Raw genomic sequence first — 21824 nt, forward strand, 5'->3', positions numbered from 1 at the left:
AGGTTCTCTAACCTCTTCTGATTAGCTTGGGTAACCATGACATGCTGCTAGGCGTCAACCATGGTTTGTGGAAGCCCTATACGTGTATAACCACTAAAGAGAGAATTGAAAATTGTTTCAATTCACAATCGATGTAAAATTGTTTTAATCGCCCACTGCCTCGCTAAAAGGAACCTAATGGATCGCACACCGTAAAAGGTAGAGATTGGAGATTAAACGGAAATGAGTAAGAATGATTAAATGGTTTAATCATTTAATTTATGGCAAGGATTAATTAATATGTTAATTAATCAAACGAATAAGTTCGTTAAAGACCTCGGGATAGTTTTGGACCTTAAGGCCCAATGGGCTTCGAACGTCAAGCCCATTGACTTAAGTTGTATGACAACTTAATGAATAAAGATTCACAAAGGCCCAAAAGCCCAAAATTCCCAAGGTAGGCCGGCCATGAGGAATGAATTAGGGTTTTGGTTATTTAGGTCACTTAAAGAAGTGACTATATAAATGACTTTATAGCCAAATATTCATTAATGTAATTAAGGGTTTATTTTGGGGGAAAATAGGTGAGAATTGTCTCTCCATTTTCTCTCTAAAGAGGCCAACACCTTGGAGGGTACATCTAGCAATCCTACTACTCCAAGGTCACTCATTTCTTCTACAATCGAACCTTGGTGTCGAGAATTAGAGGTTCTCAATTTTGGGAACTTGGAGAACCTATTCTTCCATCCAAATCCATGGATCTAAGAAGCAAGGAATGAAGGCCCTTATCTCTTTGGGTGATTAGCCTTTGCTTATGCAAAGAGGAATCTACAAAGGTATTAATTTCAACTCACTTATGTTTTGAGTTGATTATTGGTTCACCAATCTACTAGGCTTTGAATTTCATGGGTAAATGTTTTGTTTTTGAGTGCATGTAAGCATGATTCCGCCTTTAATTGTTAATTGCATGCTATATGATGTTGCTCAAATGAACATGTTTTTCAAAATAATTCCTTCATCACCGCCCAACATTATGTGCCATACAACATCGCTGGCCTTATTACCGTCCTATAAAATTTTCCCTTGAGCTTCAGTGGCCTACGACGGTCACACAACACGCCGGATGCACTCTTACACTTCATCCATCCAGCTCGTATTCTATGGTTGAGATCTCCATCTAATTCTCCGTTCTCTTGCAAGATAGATCCTAGGTAGCGAAAACGGTCGCTTTTTGTGATCTTCGCTAGATTGCTCCGGTCATTAGTGTGGATAAGTATATAAATGGATAGAGATAGGAAAGCAAACACAAGATGTACATGGTTCACCCAGATTGGCTACGTCCACGGAATAGAAGAGTTCTCATTAATTGTGAAGGGTTTACACAAGTACATAGGTTCAAGCTCTCCTTTAGTGAGTACAAGTGAATGATTTAGTACAAATGACATTAGGAAATATTGTGGGAGAATAATCTCGTAATCACGAAACTTCTAAGTATCGGAGTGTGGTGTCGTCTTGACTTGCCTTATTTGTCTCATAGGTAGATGTGGCATCTTCTCTGGAAGTACTCTTCCTCCATCCAGGGGTGGTATCTTTAACTGGTGGAGATGCACAAGGTAATGTATCAATTTCACTTGAAGCTTACTTGTAGTTTCAGGCTTGGTCAAGCGCGATACAAACCATGTAGTAGGAGTCCCCCAAGTCGCCGAGCTAGGGGGTCTGCTGAAAGAGGTGACAGACAAGGTAAGCAATCAGAGCTCCGACTGATTGTTCACCTTCTCCCCATCTTGCAGCAGCATGAAGGATAAAGAGAAGAAAAATGAGAAGAGATGATATGAGATACTTTTACTTTTGAAGAAGTAACTTTCCACAGGCTTATTCTTGAACTGAGCTGGAGGGTTTTCTGGTTTCCTCCAGAGTATAAGGTCGACTGAAGAATTTGAGGGTCAAAACAAGTCCATCAAATCTAGAGTACGTTCCACCCTGCTGATATGGGATACTTTTTCTTTTGACAGAGTAATGGATGTATCGGCACGTGTGCTGTTACGCTTGTCTCCACATGCTTCCTTGTATCCTTCGCACTTGCCCTATCTGTTCCTTAAGCAGATGCGGAATCTTCCCTGGAAACATAAGATGTTGAAGATGAGTACTCGAGAGCAATGCCAGGTAAGTAATCAGGTAAGGGGTTCCAGGCAGTCAGTTCCTGGCTGGAAGCTTGATTCCAAGTGCTGACTGATTGCTCTCTTTCTCCTTGTCTTGCAGGTAAAAACAAGGCCAAAGGAAAAGACAAGGAAAAAGCATGATATGGGATACTCTTGCTTTTAACCCTGATGATATGAGATATTCTTGCTCTAGTATAGCTTGTTTGCAGAGGTATTATCGGGGGGAAAGAAAGCTGAATATTTCGAAAGGCTTCGTTGGGAGTGCCCTCTCAGATATGATGAAGGGTTGAGCATTTTTGCAGGTCTGCCTGTCCGTTGGGGATGGAGGTCGACATATATAGGAGTCTCCCTGACAACAAGTAGTAATGCTATTCCTTTACCCTGCTTGGTCATAGCACGGTAGTGGGAGCTGCCAGTTTCACATGTTTTAACTCTGTCAGAGCACTTTGAAAAAGTGGTCTGTGGTATCTGGCTCTCGAGATTCGGAGAACGCTGCCTCTTCGGTTTTTGAGAAAGCAATCATGCTGGGGGTCTGGCTCTCGAGATTCGGAGAGCAGTGTCTCTTCCATTTTTGAGGAAGTAATCATGTTGGGAGTCTGGCTCTCGAGATTCGGAGGGCGGTGCCTCTTCGATTTTGGAGCAAGCAATCCTGTTGGGAGTGTTGTCTCGAATGTGAGTAAAGGTTGGGCATGTTTGCTAGTCTACCTTGCCACGAAGCACAAAGGTTGACACACAGGGACTTTCCAATTATCCAGTAATGGTACTGTTCCTTTACCCTCTCTTCGCTTTTGACAAAGTAGTCATGTTGGGAGTCTGGCTCTCGAGATTCGGAGGACGGTGCCTCTTCGATTTTGGAGCAAGCAATCTTGTTGGGAGTGTTTTCTCGAATGTGAGTAAAGGCTGGGCATGTTTGCTAGTCTACCTTGCCACGAAGCACAGAGGTTGACACACAGGGACTTTCCAATTATCCAGCAGTGGTACTGTTCCTTTACCCTTGTGGGTAATAATATGGTAGCTAGACCTTCAAAATTTATGTGTCTAAATTTTGTTAGTGCTGTTTCTTTGCTATTCTTTTACCTTTCTTGGTCAGAGCGATGTAGTGGGAGCTGCAAGCTTCACGTGCTCAACTTTGGCAGAGAACTTTGGCAAAGTTATCTGTGGTACCCATGAGCTATTGTTGCGTGTGGGAAGTGGGTGATTGAGCAGTAGGATTCATGTGCTTTCTACTTCATCAGAAGTCTTCGACAGAATGCCCATAATTTCTGCAAAGCTGAGTGTGCGTGTGACAGGTGCTGACAAGGCTAGAAAAGTAGGTGCCTCTTCGATTTCTGAGATCGGCCCTTGTGGTCTCTGAGCAGCCCAGCTTTTGAGAAAGCGAGCGCCTCTTCGATTGATTCGGAGAACGATGCCTCATCGATTTTTGAGAAAGCAATCATGCTGGGGGTCTGGCTCTCGAAGATTCGGGGAGAAGTGTCTCTTCGATTTTTGAGAAAGTAATCATGTTGGGAGTCTGGCTCTCGAGATTCGGAGGGCGGTGCCTCTTCGATTTTGGAGCAAGCAATCTTGTTGGGAGTGTTTTCTCGAATGTGAGTAAAGGTTGGGCATGTTTGCTAGTCTACCTTGCCACGAAGCACAGAGGTTGACACACAGGGACTTTCCAATTATCCAGCAATGGTACTGTTCCTTTACCCTCTCTTCGAATTTTAAGAAAGTAGTCATGTTGGGAGTCTGGCTCTCGAGATTCGGAGGACGGTGCCTCTTCGATTTTGGAACAAGCAATCTTATTGGGAGTGTTTTCTCGAATGTGAGTAAAGGTTGGGCATGTTTGCTAGTCTACCTTGCCACGAAGCACAGAGGTTGACACACAGGGACTTTCCAATTATCCAGCAGTGGTACTGTTCCTTTACCCTTGTGGGTAATAATATGGTAGCTAGACCTTCAAAATTTATGGGTCTAAACTTTGTTAGTGCTGTTTCTTTGCTATTCTTTTACCCTTCTTGGTCAGAGCGATGTAGTGGGAGCTGCAAGCTGAAGGAATTATTTTGTAAAACATGTTCATTTGAGCAACATCATATAGCATGCAATTAACAATTAAAGGCGGAATCATGCTTACATGCACTCAAATACAAAACATTTACCCATGAAATTCAAAGCCTAGTAGATTGGTGAACCAATAATCAACTCAAAAATAAGTGAGTTGAAATTAATACCTTTGTAGATTCCTCTTTGCATAAGCAAAGGCTAATCACCCAAAGAGATAGGGCCTTCATTCCTTGCTTCTTAGATCCATGGATTTGGATGGAAGAATAGGTTCTCCAAGTTCCCAAAATTGAGAACCTCTAAGTCTCTACACCAAGGAGAGATTGGATGATGAATGAGTGACCTTGGAGGATTAGATGACTAGCTAATCACCTCCAAGGTGTTGGCCTCTTTAGAGAGAAAATGGAGAGACAATTCTCACCCATTTTCCCCAAAAATAAACCCTTATTTCACTTAATGAATATTTAGTTATAAAATCATTTATATAGTCACTTCTTTAAGTGACCTAAACAACCAAAACCCTAATTCATTTCATCATGGCTGGCCATTTAGGGGATTTTTGGGCTTTTGGGCTTTAATGAATCTTTATTCATTAAATTGTCATACAACTTAAGTTAATGGGCTTGACGTTCGAAGCCCATTGGGCCTTAAGGTCCAAAACTATCCCGAAGTCTTTAACGAACTTATTCGTTTGATTAATTAACATATTAATTAATCCTTACCATAAATAATTAAACCATTCAATTAATCTTACTCATTTCATTTATTTCGTCCATCTCTACCTTACACGGTGTACGATCCATTAGGTTCCTTTTAGCGAGGTAGTGGGCGATTAAAACCATTTTACATCGATTGTGAATTGAAACTATTTTCAATTCTCCCTTTAGTGATTACACACGTTTAGGGCTTCCACAAACCATGAGTGACACCTAGCCGTATGTCATGGTTACCCAAGCTAATCAGAAGAGGTGGAGAACCTATTCAGTCTGGGATTACAAATGCAATACGGTCCTTCTCTAATCTAATACTCTTGACCACATTGTTTGGTTTGATAGTTTATTTTCTCATGTCTACTATCCAATGTGTGTCTTGTGCTTATATGATTACCTTGAATGTGATTAGGAACGCATTCCCAAATCTCATTCATACTCTGGCCAGAGATTCAAATCATATCAGAGAGTATTCTCCTTCAAACGGTTTGAAGGTTAGAGATCCCTTGTTGCGCATTCACTTGTCTCCATAGCTAAGCGGCTTGACCCCAACGATGCCGTGGACACCCTCCTGGTGGGATGACTTTGACATAATCAAAGATCAAGGTCTTAACCACAAGACAACTATGATGCCTCAGGTCAAAGGACTACTTTGCATTATCCCAACCATGAGTTCTCATGTGACATGGAATATGAGAACTCTTCGTTGATCGCGTTCAGTGAACTCATTCTCTATTGAGCACCTACCGTACTTGTCTTGATGTCACACACACCAATGACTAGAGACTAATCACTCTCCCTGAGAGAAGACATAGTACGTACCGATCTTGACGGACTGTCAATGCCCAATTGGCAATCCTATGATCAGGAACGTTTAGGATGTGTCTACGAAAGAATGGTCTCAAGAATCTAACTTCATTAGATTACATTCTCCCAATCACATATTCCTTGGACTTTATTGTTTAAGCATATAACATTTATATGAGACGGCTCAAACAATAATCTATGCCCTTTATATGTTAAACTAGATTAGTTTAACATGTGAAATGTCCGTAAAGTATCATCACATGATTGGCTTTAGGGCACATTTCCAACAATCTCCCACTTGCACTAGAGCCAATCAGCTTGATCATCAATGATGATATCTCTTCTGTAGTCATTTCATAAATGGCTGAATAGTAGGCCTAGACAGTGGATATCTATATGTGTTATCCACAGAAGCAACCTTGAGAATAACGACGTCACCATTATACATGATTCTCAATCATGTGGTTCAGTCTCTCATTTGTGTTCGGATCTTGATGAGACCTTGATTCCCAGGCTTAAGCTATCGCCCCATTAGTGTCATACACTTTCTGGTTGGAACCGAATAGAGAGTTCATAAATGAACTTTCCCATCCAAACAACATTGTTGTAAACTTCTATCCCATCCAAACAACATTGTTGTAAACTTCTATATGGCAATATATCTTGCATTCATAACGGAACACACTAAAGTCATTACTTTAATGTTTCCATCCAAATATCTCTTTATTCATAATAAAAAGATATTCGTTTATCTCTTCATTCATAATGAAGAAACATCCAATGATGGATTAGATTCATAATCTAATACATTTACGCTTCCCTTACGTTACTCTAATTCTTCCTCATTCTTTGAGGAATTTATCCTTTAGTATTTCTTAAATACTTAAGGACTCACTTAACAGTTGCCATGGTTCTGATCCTGGGCTTGCACTGATATCATCTTGTACCGTTCTAGGTACAACTCATATCAATGTTTTTCATACAATATGAAATACATAAATCACCTTTGTGCGTATGCATAAAGGATTCTATTTACGCATTATTTCTTTGGGAGTCAAAGGGGCACGTTCCCTTTGAGAAGGGCAACTTACTAGTCTCACTAGAATCGTCCTTCTTATTGAAGTTTATCATCATATAAGAAACTTCCTAGCATCCATTGTCTATTATTAGGCATTGATATAATCCAATTATATCATGAAATATATCATTATAGATTTCCATCCCATGTATATAGACTATATCTCCCATATACATTCTATCGTTTATAGAATGCTTAAAGTCATAACTTTAACGAAGAAGTATTCTTTTCATTTCCAAAATTAATATATCATATATATTTAAATTTTTAGGAACATGATTAACTCCCACTAATCTTTTGTAAAACTAGTAAACAAAAGATTCATTTACATCTTTATGAGAAATCAAACGATTTGATCATTTTTCTCATAAAATGCAAATAGCTCCCACTAACTTGCTAAGATCCATGATGGATGGATCTCTACAACTTACATGTCTTGTGATTAGTAGTTTTACACATATATTATCAAGACTATCTTAATAATGGTTTCGGAAACCCATATTATGTCAAAACATTGAATCACCATTTAGTTGTAGCTAGCAATCTTCGAATTAATTGAAACTAAGACTACGTCAAAAATGGTTCCTTTAAAGTTAACCATTCTCTTTGATTGTAGTCACCTTAAGCTACCAATTAGCTATGAAGGTTTCATTATTTCGAGTCAAATGGTACTTTACCATTTCCTTGAGTATATATCGTATATGCACTCAATGTAGTCATAAGGATTTTCATTCTTATTTCTTTCGAATTAAGAGGTGCAACTCTATGACATAGTCATAAAGTTCAAAACCATTCAACTGAGACGGTTTTTAAATCCTTATCGACTACCTTGGAGCTTGTGGTATAGGAACTAGGTTGTTATATTTGTTGATTACTTTCTTGTCTCTCAAAGAACCCATTCTTTGAGTTCTATCTCTCGTTCATTTGCTTTTAGGCAAATCACATTGTAGAATTACAATGAACTATCCAACAAAACAACATTTGTTAGTTGGTTTATAGAAGCGATATCCAAAAGTTATTTTAAGGATATCCTACAAGATTATTATCAAACAAATATTGCTTGTTAGCACACAATCCCAAATCTTTAACATGCTTAAGATTTGTCTTTCTTTTCCAACTACATCTTATGGAGTCATGAAAATATTGGAAGATCTTCTCATTGACAATCATATTGTTTTTAGAAGTATATATCCTATATATGGGTAATAGATAACATCTAACGAACTAAATCTTATTCAAGTTCGTTCTTCTCCTAATGGAGAAATACATTATCTTATGATGCTATTTTCCTTGATATCTTTCAAGGAAACTCATCTAAAGTGTTACCTTTCCTTGGATCAAATCTAAGGAGGTAAATACTTTAGACGTCTTACTCATCAACTTACATTACTTGAATTCTTTGAAACATTTTGCAAAGTATTCGGACTTGTGTTTATTCAAAATAAACTATAGTCCAACCGAGAGTGATCTTCGGTGAATGTAATTCAACATGAGTAATATTATGTTTGTGGACAAGTGCCACTAACATTTAAGTGAATTAATCTCAACAACTTTGTGATTCTTTCTTCTTTCCAAAAGAATAAAGATTCAAACATTTTGCCTCTATACAATTTTAACAAGAAGGTATTGGATCCGGATCTAACGATCCAAAGCATCCATCTTTCACCAACTCATAACTTATGTTTTTAGAGGTATCACAACTTTAGTTGGGATTAGTCACTACCTTGCAACCTTTTGGGTTTTAAGCATCATTATTTTCTAAACAGTTAACACCACCATATTATCTCTACTATAGAGATAATTAATTAGATTACCATAATCCAATCATTGATTAATAAAGAACATTGTTTTGTCAAACAAAACATTTATCCATTTCACATAGTGACTGAATTTAGTTCCTTAAAATTGGAATACAAAGACAATCTATGTTTTTCCAATTTCTTTGGTAGTTCATATGAGGAAGTAAGTACCATCTGCTTTCGCAGAGATCTACATTTGATTCACGTTTCGAATGTGAAGTACTTTCTCTTCTCTCATTTATCTTCTACTTCTTATTAGCCACACTTTTACAACGATTGTAAAACATAGTCACTAATACAGAATCATGCATTCAAGTAGAAGAACCAACTGTTTTGAACTATTCAAGAACAATTTACAACACCTTCGAAAGGTGTGTCCTTGACACTTGCAAGACATTTCTTGCAAATACCCCTTCCAATATCCATCCTTTCATAAAGAAAGTTTGTTCCCTTGGAGTTATTTATCTTCTTTATTTGACTTTCACCTTTGACTACATTAGTCATGGTCCCTAAACTCCCACTATCTCTCTTGAAACCTTTTTCAATTGTGTTATACACATCAAACATTTTGGAGAGTATGTGGTTATTGTTCACTATATAGTTTACAATAAACTTAGTGAACGATTAGGATAGGGACACAAAGGTGAAGTCCTTGCCTAGTTCCCGTCTCGTTAAGTGGTTTATCACTTCAACATTCAATGATTCAAAATCATCATAAATCCATGTTAATGGACTATTTTTGTCAACCAACCATTATGTTCTAAACATAATTACAAACCTTCTCAAGTTCTTTGTTCATTTAACAAAGAAACAAGCACTAGTGTTTGCATTGACTAAGAGTTGTTCAAAGCAACTCCTATTTCTTCATACAACAAATTGTAATTGAAGAATTATGACATTTAAAAGTGTTGTCCTCTTTATGATAGACATTTTCTAACATATTCTTCTAATGATACATTATCAATAGTAAGATTGTGAGGATGAGACTACTTAGATACATATGCAATCCTTTTAAGACATTCTTTGGGATTGTGGTACCTAAGTCCGGAAACTAAAACATTCGGTTTTGTCAAGTGTTGGATAGCGTTTGCAAATATATTGGTAAACAAATACATAACGAATATAAATTGATTGATTTTAAGCCATTTGATTCGGGTCTTTAAATCAAAATAGCACCACCCACTATTTTTGGCAAATTCCATATCCCTCATAGGAATTCGAGAGTTTTGGATGAAACTCCTAGTAGGTTATGGGAGGCTCACTATTACCAAGCCCACCTCACGATGATACGATATATGGCTAGCAACAATAATAATGAGAGAGTACGCTTACTCATTTGCAACTCATGCAAGTACCCATCTTATTTGGCCTCTAGAGAATGTAACCTCACAATGATATGATATTGGTTCCATTGCACTTAGTTAAGTTCTTCCCACCATGCTTAGTGTGTGAAGGGGTTCAAGAATAGCCTCACGATGATACGATATATAGCTATCCTCGTTGCCTACACTCACCTCATCATATGTATATGGATTCCTCCTGAGTATAAGCATGCACTGTGTACTCCCCCATGATAGGGTGAAGCCGGTGTACAAGTCATAAACGATTGGATCCCACCACGGTGGAAGGCCACGAAGAGATATTCTAAACATCTCTCGCTTATCAACTTAATATTGGTTTGGTTGAGGGTTTTAGGTCTCATCACATATAAACATACATTTTAATCTCTATTAAAACTATTTTGGTCCTATAACAACTATTGGTCCATCTCATTGTTTTAGTTGTACATAATACTCCCACTATGCTTTTAAAACGATTTTTAAAGCAAGAGTATATGATACTACTAACATAAACTTTGCATTCATTTGATGGACTACATAGTTGCCTTAGGGCCTAAGGATGATTATGAACCTTTGTTTAGATTCAACACGAGCCTTGTGTTGAACCTCAGTCTAGGAATGAAGATTGATTTTAGTTACGCGTTTAATCACATTAAGGCGTGTTGTCTTATGGGCGTTGGACCCAACTACTTCATTTTCATGCATATCGTATAAAGCAAGAAAGAAGTACTTCAAAGTAAAGGTGAGCTTATGCTCATTACAACATTTGCATATAACAAATTACTTTAAAGTAAAGAAGAGCTTAAGCCCTTTTACAACATTTGATCAAATCAAATTACAACCAAAATTTAATCTACACATTCCCATGGTTCAAACAAATTTGAAACGCCTTTCACATAGCTCAATTATATTAGGCTTAGGTTCATAATCACCCTTTAATTAATTAACACTTTAACTAATTAATTGAATGCAACATTTTCATTTGGTTTTTGTATCCATAAAATTGATTTAAATGGAGCTAAACAAAATGAAAATTCAATTCTCATTTAAAGAGACAAAACAATTTTGTTCTCATCCTATTTGGGCCATCTTGCAATTAACCTCAACTTTTGGGCCATATTGCAAATACAAAAACTTTTGGGGTCACTTTGTATAATACACAAAAGTCACAACTTCATGTAAATACAACTAGAACCCAAACTTTTAATAATGCAAAAACATCATTAAAGGAACAAAACAATTTGTCCTTTAGCGTTTTTGGACCTAAACGTAAAAACGTAAACTTTTGGGCCAAAGTGCAAATACACAAAAGTATCAAAACTTTATGTAATTGCATAAAAGCCCCAAAAGTACTCCCTTTGAGGGAGTGGCTGGTTTTAGGGGAAGATAAGGTGGGAGTGTGTGTTGATTTGTAAGTTTTGTCAAAAAACATGCAAGTGTATGTAAAAGGATATGTTTATGAAATAATTCAATCATTATTATTTCAATCATCATTTATACAAATAATTAACACTTTAAATACATGATAAATCATTTAAAAACATATCACATATACTTTATGAAATAATTCAAAACTTTGAATCAATACACCAAACCTTTTTGTTCTTGGCAAGAACATCAAGAACAATGAAGAACATCCATGAAAAACCCAAATTTTTCCATGAACTTTTTCCACCCAAAAACATTCCAAAACCATTCTTACTTAAGGGAAATAACATCTAACCAAACTAGGGTACTTAGGGGTTCCAAAGAACACATTAAAACACTTTTAACAAGTCAAACAAGAACCCAAAAATTCACCCTTTGATTTTGGCCGAATTTTCCCAAAAGCATGGCACCAAATTTTAGCTCCAATATTCATGCTCATATGAACAACATCTACAACATTTGAGATAGCAAATTTTCCAACAAAATTTACTTTCAAAGAAGCAAGAATAAAGCTTGTAACAATTACAACTTTTAGATCACATACTATGAACTACAAAACCCAAAAGGATTCACCAACTACTAGACCTAGGCTCTGATACCACTTGAAGGAATTATTTTGTAAAACATGTTCATTTGAGCAACATCATATAGCATGCAATTAACAATTAAAGGCGGAATCATGCTTACATGCACTCAAATACAAAACATTTACCCATGAAATTCAAAGCCTAGTAGATTGGTGAACCAATAATCAACTCAAAAATAAGTGAGTTGAAATTAATACCTTTGTAGATTCCTCTTTGCATAAGCAAAGGCTAATCACCCAAAGAGATAGGGCCTTCATTCCTTGCTTCTTAGATCCATGGATTTGGATGGAAGAATAGGTTCTCCAAGTTCCCAAAATTGAGAACCTCTAAGTCTCTACACCAAGGAGAGATTGGATGATGAATGAGTGACCTTGGAGGATTAGATGACTAGCTAATCACCTCCAAGGTGTTGGCCTCTTTAGAGAGAAAATGGAGAGACAATTCTCACCCATTTTCCCCAAAAATAAACCCTTATTTCACTTAATGAATATTTAGTTATAAAATCATTTATATAGTCACTTCTTTAAGTGACCTAAACAACCAAAACCCTAATTCATTTCATCATGGCTGGCCATTTAGGGGATTTTTGGGCTTTTGGGCTTTAATGAATCTTTATTCATTAAATTGTCATACAACTTAAGTTAATGGGCTTGACGTTCGAAGCCCATTGGGCCTTAAGGTCCAAAACTATCCCGAAGTCTTTAACGAACTTATTCGTTTGATTAATTAACATATTAATTAATCCTTACCATAAATAATTAAACCATTCAATTAATCTTACTCATTTCATTTATTTCGTCCATCTCTACCTTACACGGTGTACGATCCATTAGGTTCCTTTTAGCGAGGTAGTGGGCGATTAAAACCATTTTACATCGATTGTGAATTGAAACTATTTTCAATTCTCCCTTTAGTGATTACACACGTTTAGGGCTTCCACAAACCATGAGTGACACCTAGCCGTATGTCATGGTTACCCAAGCTAATCAGAAGAGGTGGAGAACCTATTCAGTCTGGGATTACAAATGCAATACGGTCCTTCTCTAATCTAATACTCTTGACCACATTGTTTGGTTTGATAGTTTATTTTCTCATGTCTACTATCCAATGTGTGTCTTGTGCTTATATGATTACCTTGAATGTGATTAGGAACGCATTCCCAAATCTCATTCATACTCTGGCCAGAGATTCAAATCATATCAGAGAGTATTCTCCTTCAAACGGTTTGAAGGTTAGAGATCCCTTGTTGCGCATTCACTTGTCTCCATAGCTAAGCGGCTTGACCCCAACGATGCCGTGGACACCCTCCTGGTGGGATGACTTTGACATAATCAAAGATCAAGGTCTTAACCACAAGACAACTATGATGCCTCAGGTCAAAGGACTACTTTGCATTATCCCAACCATGAGTTCTCATGTGACATGGAATATGAGAACTCTTCGTTGATCGCGTTCAGTGAACTCATTCTCTATTGAGCACCTACCGTACTTGTCTTGATGTCACACACACCAATGACTAGAGACTAATCACTCTCCCTGAGAGAAGACATAGTACGTACCGATCTTGACGGACTGTCAATGCCCAATTGGCAATCCTATGATCAGGAACGTTTAGGATGTGTCTACGAAAGAATGGTCTCAAGAATCTAACTTCATTAGATTACATTCTCCCAATCACATATTCCTTGGACTTTATTGTTTAAGCATATAACATTTATATGAGACGGCTCAAACAATAATCTATGCCCTTTATATGTTAAACTAGATTAGTTTAACATGTGAAATGTCCGTAAAGTATCATCACATGATTGGCTTTAGGGCACATTTCCAACACAAGCTTCACGTGCTTAACTTTGGCAGAGAACTTTGGCAAAGTTATCTGTGGTACCCATGAGCTATTGTTGCGTGTGGGAAGTGGGTGATTGAACAGTAAGATTCATGTGTTTTCTACTTCCCCAGAAGTCTTCGACAGAATGCCCATAATTTCCGCAAAATTGAGTGTGCGTGTGACAGGTGCTGACAATGCTAGAAAAGTATGTGCCTCTTCGATTTCTGAGATCGGCCCTCGTGGTCTCTGGGGAGCCCAGCTTTTGAGAAAGCGAGCGCCTCTTCGATTTCTGAGATCGGCCTTCGTGGTCTTTGAACAGCCCAACTTTTGAGAAAGCAAACGCCTCTTCGATTTCTGAGATCAACCCTCGTGATCTCTAAGCAGCCCAGCTTTTGAGAAAGCAAACTCCTCTTCGATTTCTGAGCAGGCGCCTCTTTGATTTCTGAAGCTCCGTCGAGTGCAGATTTTTATAGGGGTTGGCATTAAGTTCCAAAGCACACTTGAATCTCCACCAGTAGAAGCTTCATTCTTACACTTCTAAGATCTTGATTTGTCCGACCTCTTCTCTCTTCAACACCTTTGAAAATGTCTGGCCCCTCCGACCGTCGTTTTGACTTGAACCTTGTTGAAGAGGCAGCCCCGCCTTCTCCAGACAACATATGGCGCCCATCCTTCGTCTCCCCTACTGAACCTCTTACCGTTGGGGATTCCGTGATGAAGAATGATATGACCGCTGCGGTGGTGGCCAGGAACCTTCTCACACCCAAAGATAACAGACTACTTTCCAAACGGTCTGATGAGTTAGCTGTTAAGGATTCGCTGGCTCTCAGTGTTCAGTGTGCAGGTTCTGTGTCTAATATGGCCCAACGCCTATTTGCTCGAACCCGCCAAGTTGAATCCTTGGCGGCTGAAGTGATGAGTCTCAAACAGGAGATTAGAGGGCTCAAGCATGAGAATAAACAGTTGCACCGGCTCGCACATGACTATGCTACAAACATGAAGAGGAAGCTTGACCAGATGAAGGAAACTGATGGTCAGGTTTTACTTGATCATCAGAGATTTGTGGGTTTGTTCCAAAGGCATTTATTGCCTTCGTCTTTTGGGGCTGTACCGCGTAATGAAGCTCCGAATGATCAACCTCTGATGCCTCCTCCTTCTAGGGTTCTGTCCAGTACTGAGGCTCCAAATGATCCCCCTCCGGTGCCTTCTCTTTCTGGGGCTCTACCGACTGCTGAGACTTCTCCTAAGAAACCTTTGTGAAGGCTCCCTCTTGTGTGTTTATTTTGACTCATGTATATGTACATATTTGTAGCTTATCGGGGATATTATCGGGGATATCAATAAATAAGCTTTCCTTCATTTCAACGTATTGTGTTAAATACACCAAAGCCTTCTTCGCTAAGTTCTTTGAATTTTTTTTTGTTGAAGCTTGTATGTTGAAGCTTTCTGAGTGGAGCATGTAGGTTGGGGTAGTGTTCCCTTAATTTCCCGAGTGAGGAAAACTTCTCGGTTGGAGACTTGGAAAATCCAAGTCACTGAATGAGATCGGCTATATGAATCTTAGAACGCCATTGTGCTCGATCATGTGTCATGTCCTTCGTTAGATCCAAGTACTCTAAGTCTTTTCTTAGAGTCTCTTCCAAAGTTTTCCTAGGTCTTCCTCTACCCCTTCGGCCCTGAACCTCTGTCCCATAGTCGCATCTTCTAATCGGAGCGTCAGTAGGCCTTCTTTGCACATGTCCAAACCACCGTAACCGATTTTCTCTCATCTTTCCTTCAATTTCGGCTACTCCTACTTTACCCCGGATATCCTCATTCCTAATCTTATCCTTTCTCGTGTGCCCACACATCCAACGAAGCATCCTCATCTCCGCTACACCCATTTTGTGTACATGTTGATGTTTCACCGCCCAACATTCTGTGCCATACAGCATCGCCGGCCTTATTGCCGTCCTATAAAATTTTCCCTTGAGCTTCAGTGGCATACGGCGGTCACACAACACGCCGGACTTGCTGCATCAAAACTGCCATTTATGACTCTACTACGATGGCTGAGTCTGATCTCACCGAAAGCAGACCAAAGATGTAAGCAAGAAAGCAGACCAAAGATGTAAGCAAGCCGCACCTTATGGCATCCATCAATTGCAGCGTATACAATATATGAAACAGCTTTGATGGTTTCCACAGCATAGCCAACTATTTCACCTTTAAATTCCGAAATTTCACAAGTAATATCATCATTGGTCCAAACCTCAGAAACAAGGACAGAACTCAAATAACACAAAAAGATCTGCAAGGAAACAATAGATCACTATCACTCAATGGGGGAAAAAGCTATCTCTATGTTATAGAATTCAGAGATGTAAGCCTACAAAGCTGCCTACCTGTGAACGGTTCAAGTTGTATTCATCAGCTAATGTTAAAACATCCTTCAAAATGTGCTTATTCTCTAACTTGACTGAATCAATCAAGGGACGCACAACACTCTTAATATAATCAAAGTCCTAAGACTAAAAGCGTACTGTGTCAACACCAGGGATTATTTTCTCTAATGTTGTACGACGATCTGCAAACGCTTTTGGTCTTCTAATTTTAATTTCCATTCCCTCCAAAAGGTAGACTGCACCTTGTCAAATTTGCCTATTTCACCTGAATCCAATAAAACAACATACAAAACCATGAACTCCTTATCATTGTAAAAATGTACATGCATCAATAATATTACTCTTTTTCACATTTCCACTGCTTGGAGCTTTAAGATGATAGCATAGCAAATTGTAAATAAGTGTAGCAGATTACCTGTGTGTTTTTCTTTGAACTTCCTTAGTAGCAGTTCCCTCCTTTGCGTAGGATCTTCACACTCAAATGCTGAACTATACAACAAGCTATATGTCATCCCCACATTCATGATGCTAGAAACTTCTTGGTAATCCTTCCTTGTTCTAAGCTGCTCCTCTATCACTTCAACCCCACTCACAGCATCCAACATATTCAACAGAAATGAGCAACCCACTATGTCTTCCTCTTTGGTAACATGTGGTTCAATTATTGATTTTGCCAGAGACACGACCACATTTTCGGTAGGAGCAAAACCATTTCTCGCCAACTAGGACAGAATGGTCACTAGAGCCTGTGTTCTTACACTGACATATTGCTTTCCAGGAATCAAGTTACCACTTGACTTCTTACTCTGTTCTCTATTCCTACTTAATTCCTACTTAAGCTCACGCAACCATGGAAGTTGCAGGGCAGAAAATGTCACAAAATTTCCATTTTCTCTCAAAATAGATTCCCGTTCGTATAAATACGATTACAAATAAAGTACCAATTTGCAAATCACAAACTTTCGCATATATAAGAAAATATCAGCAAATGGTCAGACTTACGTAGTCGTTTAGCTGGCGAGCAGCAGATTCAACTTCTTGAACACTTGACATAGCCACAAACCCAAATCCTCTACTTCTTGCGGTCGTCTTATCATATATCACCTGCTAAAAACCTTCCAAATTTAACCCACAAAACACTAAACCAGCAACAACCGATTTCACTTTTCACCCAAATTTCAAGTAAAATTTACAAAATTTCGAGTGAAAACAAGGAATTACCTTGACCATCTGGACATTTCCAACGCTCCCAAAGATACTAGCAAGCTGAGCGCTATCTACGCTGAAGGGAAGGTTACCCACGAAGAGTTTGAGGTCAAAAGAGGCATCTCCGTCGTCGCTGAGAACCTCCTCGTCCTGCTCGAACTCGGATGAGACGGCGAAGTCGTGAAAGAGATGGGAGATGGCAAAGGTGCGAAGGAGAAGAAGACGGATGGATCAGCTGCGAGGGAGGACGGGACTAGGAGTCTGCTCGAAATCGAGGGCTCTCGCTAAGAACGGCTAGCGAGGCGTTCAGTCGGGGCGAGTCCCCTTTAGTCTCAGTAACGTTTTTCCGTGTAAATAACAAACATCAGACTGGACTATTATTTAGTCTAGTCCAGTCCAAAGAATGCTAGTGAAGGCAAACAAACATACTCTAAAAGGCTGCAAGTCAGATGATAATTAGAATATGGAAAAAGAAAATTACTACATGAGAAACTAATCTGCTCCTGTAGAATCTGCTTCCTTATCAAGTAACAACTCTCTCATGAGCTGACGCCTGTAAATTAGGAAGAACTTTTCCTTTCCAAATTGGACGAAAGGACCCAGAAATATCAAAATTGGGTGCTATTCATTTTTTTTTTTTCAAAGACGGTAAAAAGATCGTGTGTTCAAATACACCCCCATCCAGGAGCCAGGTTTAAAATTCAACAGATTAGAGTATTCCTAGTTTCTTATGAAGTAGATGCATTTTACAGATGTAGTCAGCAGGTTCATTGTCTTTGACTCTCTCTATATTATATTACAAAATCAATACATCAGGTGCCATAAAATATTCTTCAGAATTCCATAGTGTATTAATGTGGATCTTTCCCAGACTCTGCCTATAAAAGGGGCTACTTTGTGGATTTCCAGTTAGGGTGAGGCACAGGTTCACTGTGAGTGACTCTAAAGCACCTTCAGTGTACTGCCGAAGGCCGGCATGATGCCAGAAATTTCTAAATTCTCTGATATACTTCTAGCATGATGCCAAAGGTCGGAGTAATTCCAGATACCTCGTATGTTCCTATCTATTCCTACTATCCTCAAATAAATACAATAACGTATTAATCTTAAGAACCACGATTATACTTAAATGAAAACACATTAGTTGTCCGCGCCTTAATGTTACGTTCAAACTTGAAACAGTAAATATAAAACTAACTTAAAAATGGGTTCATGACAATAAATAATCAAAGTTAACAGAAGACCAGTTGAGTTTACAATGCTAAACCTTGGGAAGGACCATCTCATATATTGTCACATGTGGGAACTGCCCACTAAAATTGATAAGGACTGAATCGACAAGCTTCCTCTCTGCACAAGAACACAGACCAAAATCGATAGCAAGTCAATTGGTAAACGAGAATCCGTTTGAACCAAACCAAAACACACCCCATAGAGAATAAATTCAGTACAACTTACTAGGACGACGGCGCCCAGTCATGTAGAAAACTGCTGACAAACCCCTAACTATCCGAACGAATTAAAAAGAAACAATAATTAGAGAATGCGAGTCACAGTGAGTGTGTCCTATAAGAAACAAACAATTAAAGAAATTTACAAGAAATATTTCGAATGTCGCGATCAAGCTTATCCGGTGATGTAAGGATAACATGAGAGGGACCTGAAATGAATATAAATATTTGTGAAAACACTACCATCGACAACAACAGAAACAAAAAACAAAAAAACAAAAACTGCGTGGGATCGAACCTCATCGATGACCAATCTAACAAACTTTTGACAAAAAAAAAAAGGGTGCACCGGGCCGAGAGTGGGGAAGTACCTGTGGGTGGATGCAGAGGCCGGCCATACACAATTTCTTTCGCAAATTCATGAAGGTTGTAAATGTTGAAGGGGCTTTCTTTAGTGGAAGGAGTTGACTCTGGTGATGATAATCTGGCCGAAATTAGGGTTTGGGTTTGGATAAAATTGCAAGGACGCTGCTGCTGCTTCAGATGATGGAGAAGACCTCGGCAGGGATTGTTGCGATTGCTAAGCAACTGTCCTACTACCCTCGCCATTTTCTTCCCTCGATCGCTTCCTTGTGTCTAAATTTTATTTATTTATTTATTTCGGTCGGCTGTCGCTCCGTTTTTGGTTCTTGTATCCCTTTGCGTTTAGGGCTTCAACACGATAACCGACCACATATCTAGGATATGCTATCTATTATATGCTATCTAGCGGCGGGCACTCGAATCGAAAACCGAAACCGAAATCGAAACACGAATCGAATCAAACCGTACCAAACCGTTTGGTTTTACGGTTTTGAAACGGTTTCGGTTTCAAAACCAGACTGTGGCACACAAAAAGATTTAGTTTCGTTTTTGGGTTTTCGAAATCGCACCGAAACCGAAACCACACCATATAATAAATAAATGTTATATAACTTATATTTTCAACTTTTCAACTAGGTTATAACTTATAGATTTGGTTTTGCGGTGGGTTTGCACTTCGACTCCACTGCTTCTGCTTGCATCTCTACTTCTGCCTTTGCGACTGCAAGTCTGCGACCGCAACTCTGCAAATCACTGCCTCTACGACTGCCTGCTTGCATCTCTGCCTCTGCGACTACGACCTCACTGAGTCATTGCTTGCCTTGCATGCCCATTGCCTAGATCCCCTTCATCTGCAAGCCCTAATCTAATCTCTGCAAATCAAAAGCTCAGCAATATGGTAAGAACTTAGAACTTAGAACTTGTATCATTCATCATTATGCAATATTTGATCTATATATATATATATATATAGCTAGTAGTACTAATTCCTCCGCCCCTGCTTCACCACCTTTTGCTGCCGCTGCCACAACGCCTATTCCGCATCGTTCGATTAATGCCACCACGCCTTTCCCCTCCTGCCAATTAATGCCACCATGTTGGTTTAATATTTGGCACTTTAATTAGAGAATAAAAATATGTATCTCTATTCTCAAGTAGTACTACCTACTCCTTAATTTGTTGAATGAATGGTAATTTTATTTGGGCATTTCTTATATGTTTCGCAAAGGTCGAGTTTAATTCCATTTTCCCTCTATTTGGTATTGAAGTCTAGGAACCTGATAACTAAGAGATGGGCGGGCATGCTTATAGAAAATTCTAGGATGTTGTTGAATACTTTCAGTGCGTCGAACGTCTCTTATATATGTCCAGTAGGCAAGCTAATAGTGTGGTACATAAAAACTGGTAGATAAAGTTCATAACTTTGACATTAGAGATGAATGTATAGCCACCAGTACTTAATCATATAAGTGCAAAATGAGATTATGTAAAGTGAACTCAAGGTAATCATGCATAGAAATGCACTATGTGTTTTGCTCGAGCTTGCTTGATTTGGTGTGGATGTAGTCATGTGAATGACATTATGACAGTGGCTTTTTATGCAGTTTTGCTGCTTTTTTTTTTTTTTTTTTTTGCAGTTTTGACTCTTTTTTGCTGCAATTTTGCTGTAATTTTACTGTATATTCATTAATTAATATACGAGGAAAATAAGACCGTCTTATGCATAAATAGGTGTATATTTTAAATTGTACATTTTTTTTCTCAAAAACCAAACCGAAACCATTTGAAACCGCACCGCACCGAACCGAACGGTTTGGTTTCATTTCGGTTTTGGCTTCAAAACTGCACCGCACCGTAAAATGTTTCGGTTTCGGTTGTGGTTTCACTCAAAACCGCACCAAACTGCACCGCGCCCACCCCTAATGCTATCCACACTATTTTTTACTTTCTATACACCTTATTAATTTACAATCATCAGATCAATTGAATTAAAAAAGATCAAATGACAGAAATTAACAAGAGATATGTGAGAAAGCAGTGTGTGAATAGCACACTCCCATATCAAATTATTGATCATTAAATGGGTTGAACGGGTTGGGATGAGTCGGGTCAGGTCGGATTATCTTATCCAAAACATTTATTTTTAACATTTGACCGTCATCGTCATAAAATGTCAATTCCTTTAAGAATATACGTTCATCTTTGGTCACAACTCAAAGTGTCAATTATTTCCAATTTGGCTAATTTCTCGTAGGGATTAGAGACGATACTAGAGGAAGGATTCAATAGGTATTCCTCAATACCCCTAAAATCCAACTTTGGTCTCACTTTACTTTATGAAACTCAATTATAGTTTAACTTTGCCCCATCAAATTCAAAATGACTATTTATCATAAAGAGCTAAAATTTAATACTCAATTTCATAAATCAAATTTTTATAAATAATTTCTAATTTAGCCAAATCTACACTCGAAAAGACTCAAATACCCAGTAAAAACAATATAAACCTTAAAGTTTAAACCCTCTTAGACAACAGTATGAAATTGTGGTGATTCATTCACCAACAACAAAGTATGCAACTTTTGCAAGCTGATGAATGGATCTGGATTCATTGGGTAAAAATTGTTACCGATGTGTATGAGCCTATTAATTCTGATCATAATTG

At 38.4% G+C, this 21824-nt stretch overlaps 1 protein-coding gene across 7 annotated transcripts in view; it reads right to left on the reverse strand.

The window, feature by feature from the left end:
* LOC126603827 (thioredoxin O1, mitochondrial-like) overlaps positions 1 to 19592 on the reverse strand; it is a 90953-nt gene extending 71361 nt beyond the window's left edge. For 2 of the 7 annotated variants that reach the window (XM_050270799.1, XM_050270798.1), the window contains exons 1-4: positions 19168 to 19571; positions 18943 to 19005; positions 18804 to 18851; positions 18613 to 18695 (exon numbers count right to left, since the gene is read on the reverse strand). In XM_050270799.1, the coding sequence (XP_050126756.1) occupies positions 18613 to 18695; positions 18804 to 18851; positions 18943 to 19005; positions 19168 to 19405 (432 nt within the window). In that variant the 5' untranslated portion in view covers positions 19406 to 19571. Of the gene's footprint in view, positions 1 to 18612; positions 18696 to 18803; positions 18852 to 18942; positions 19006 to 19167 lie in introns of all 7 variants that reach the window. The other 5 variants (XM_050270804.1, XM_050270801.1, XM_050270800.1 and 2 more) reach the window with 5 other exon arrangements.
* Positions 19593 to 21824: the final 2232 nt, after the last annotated feature.

Source organism: Malus sylvestris, chromosome 15 (genome assembly GCF_916048215.2).
Source record: "Malus sylvestris chromosome 15, drMalSylv7.2, whole genome shotgun sequence".
NCBI lineage: Eukaryota > Viridiplantae > Streptophyta > Magnoliopsida > Rosales > Rosaceae > Malus > Malus sylvestris.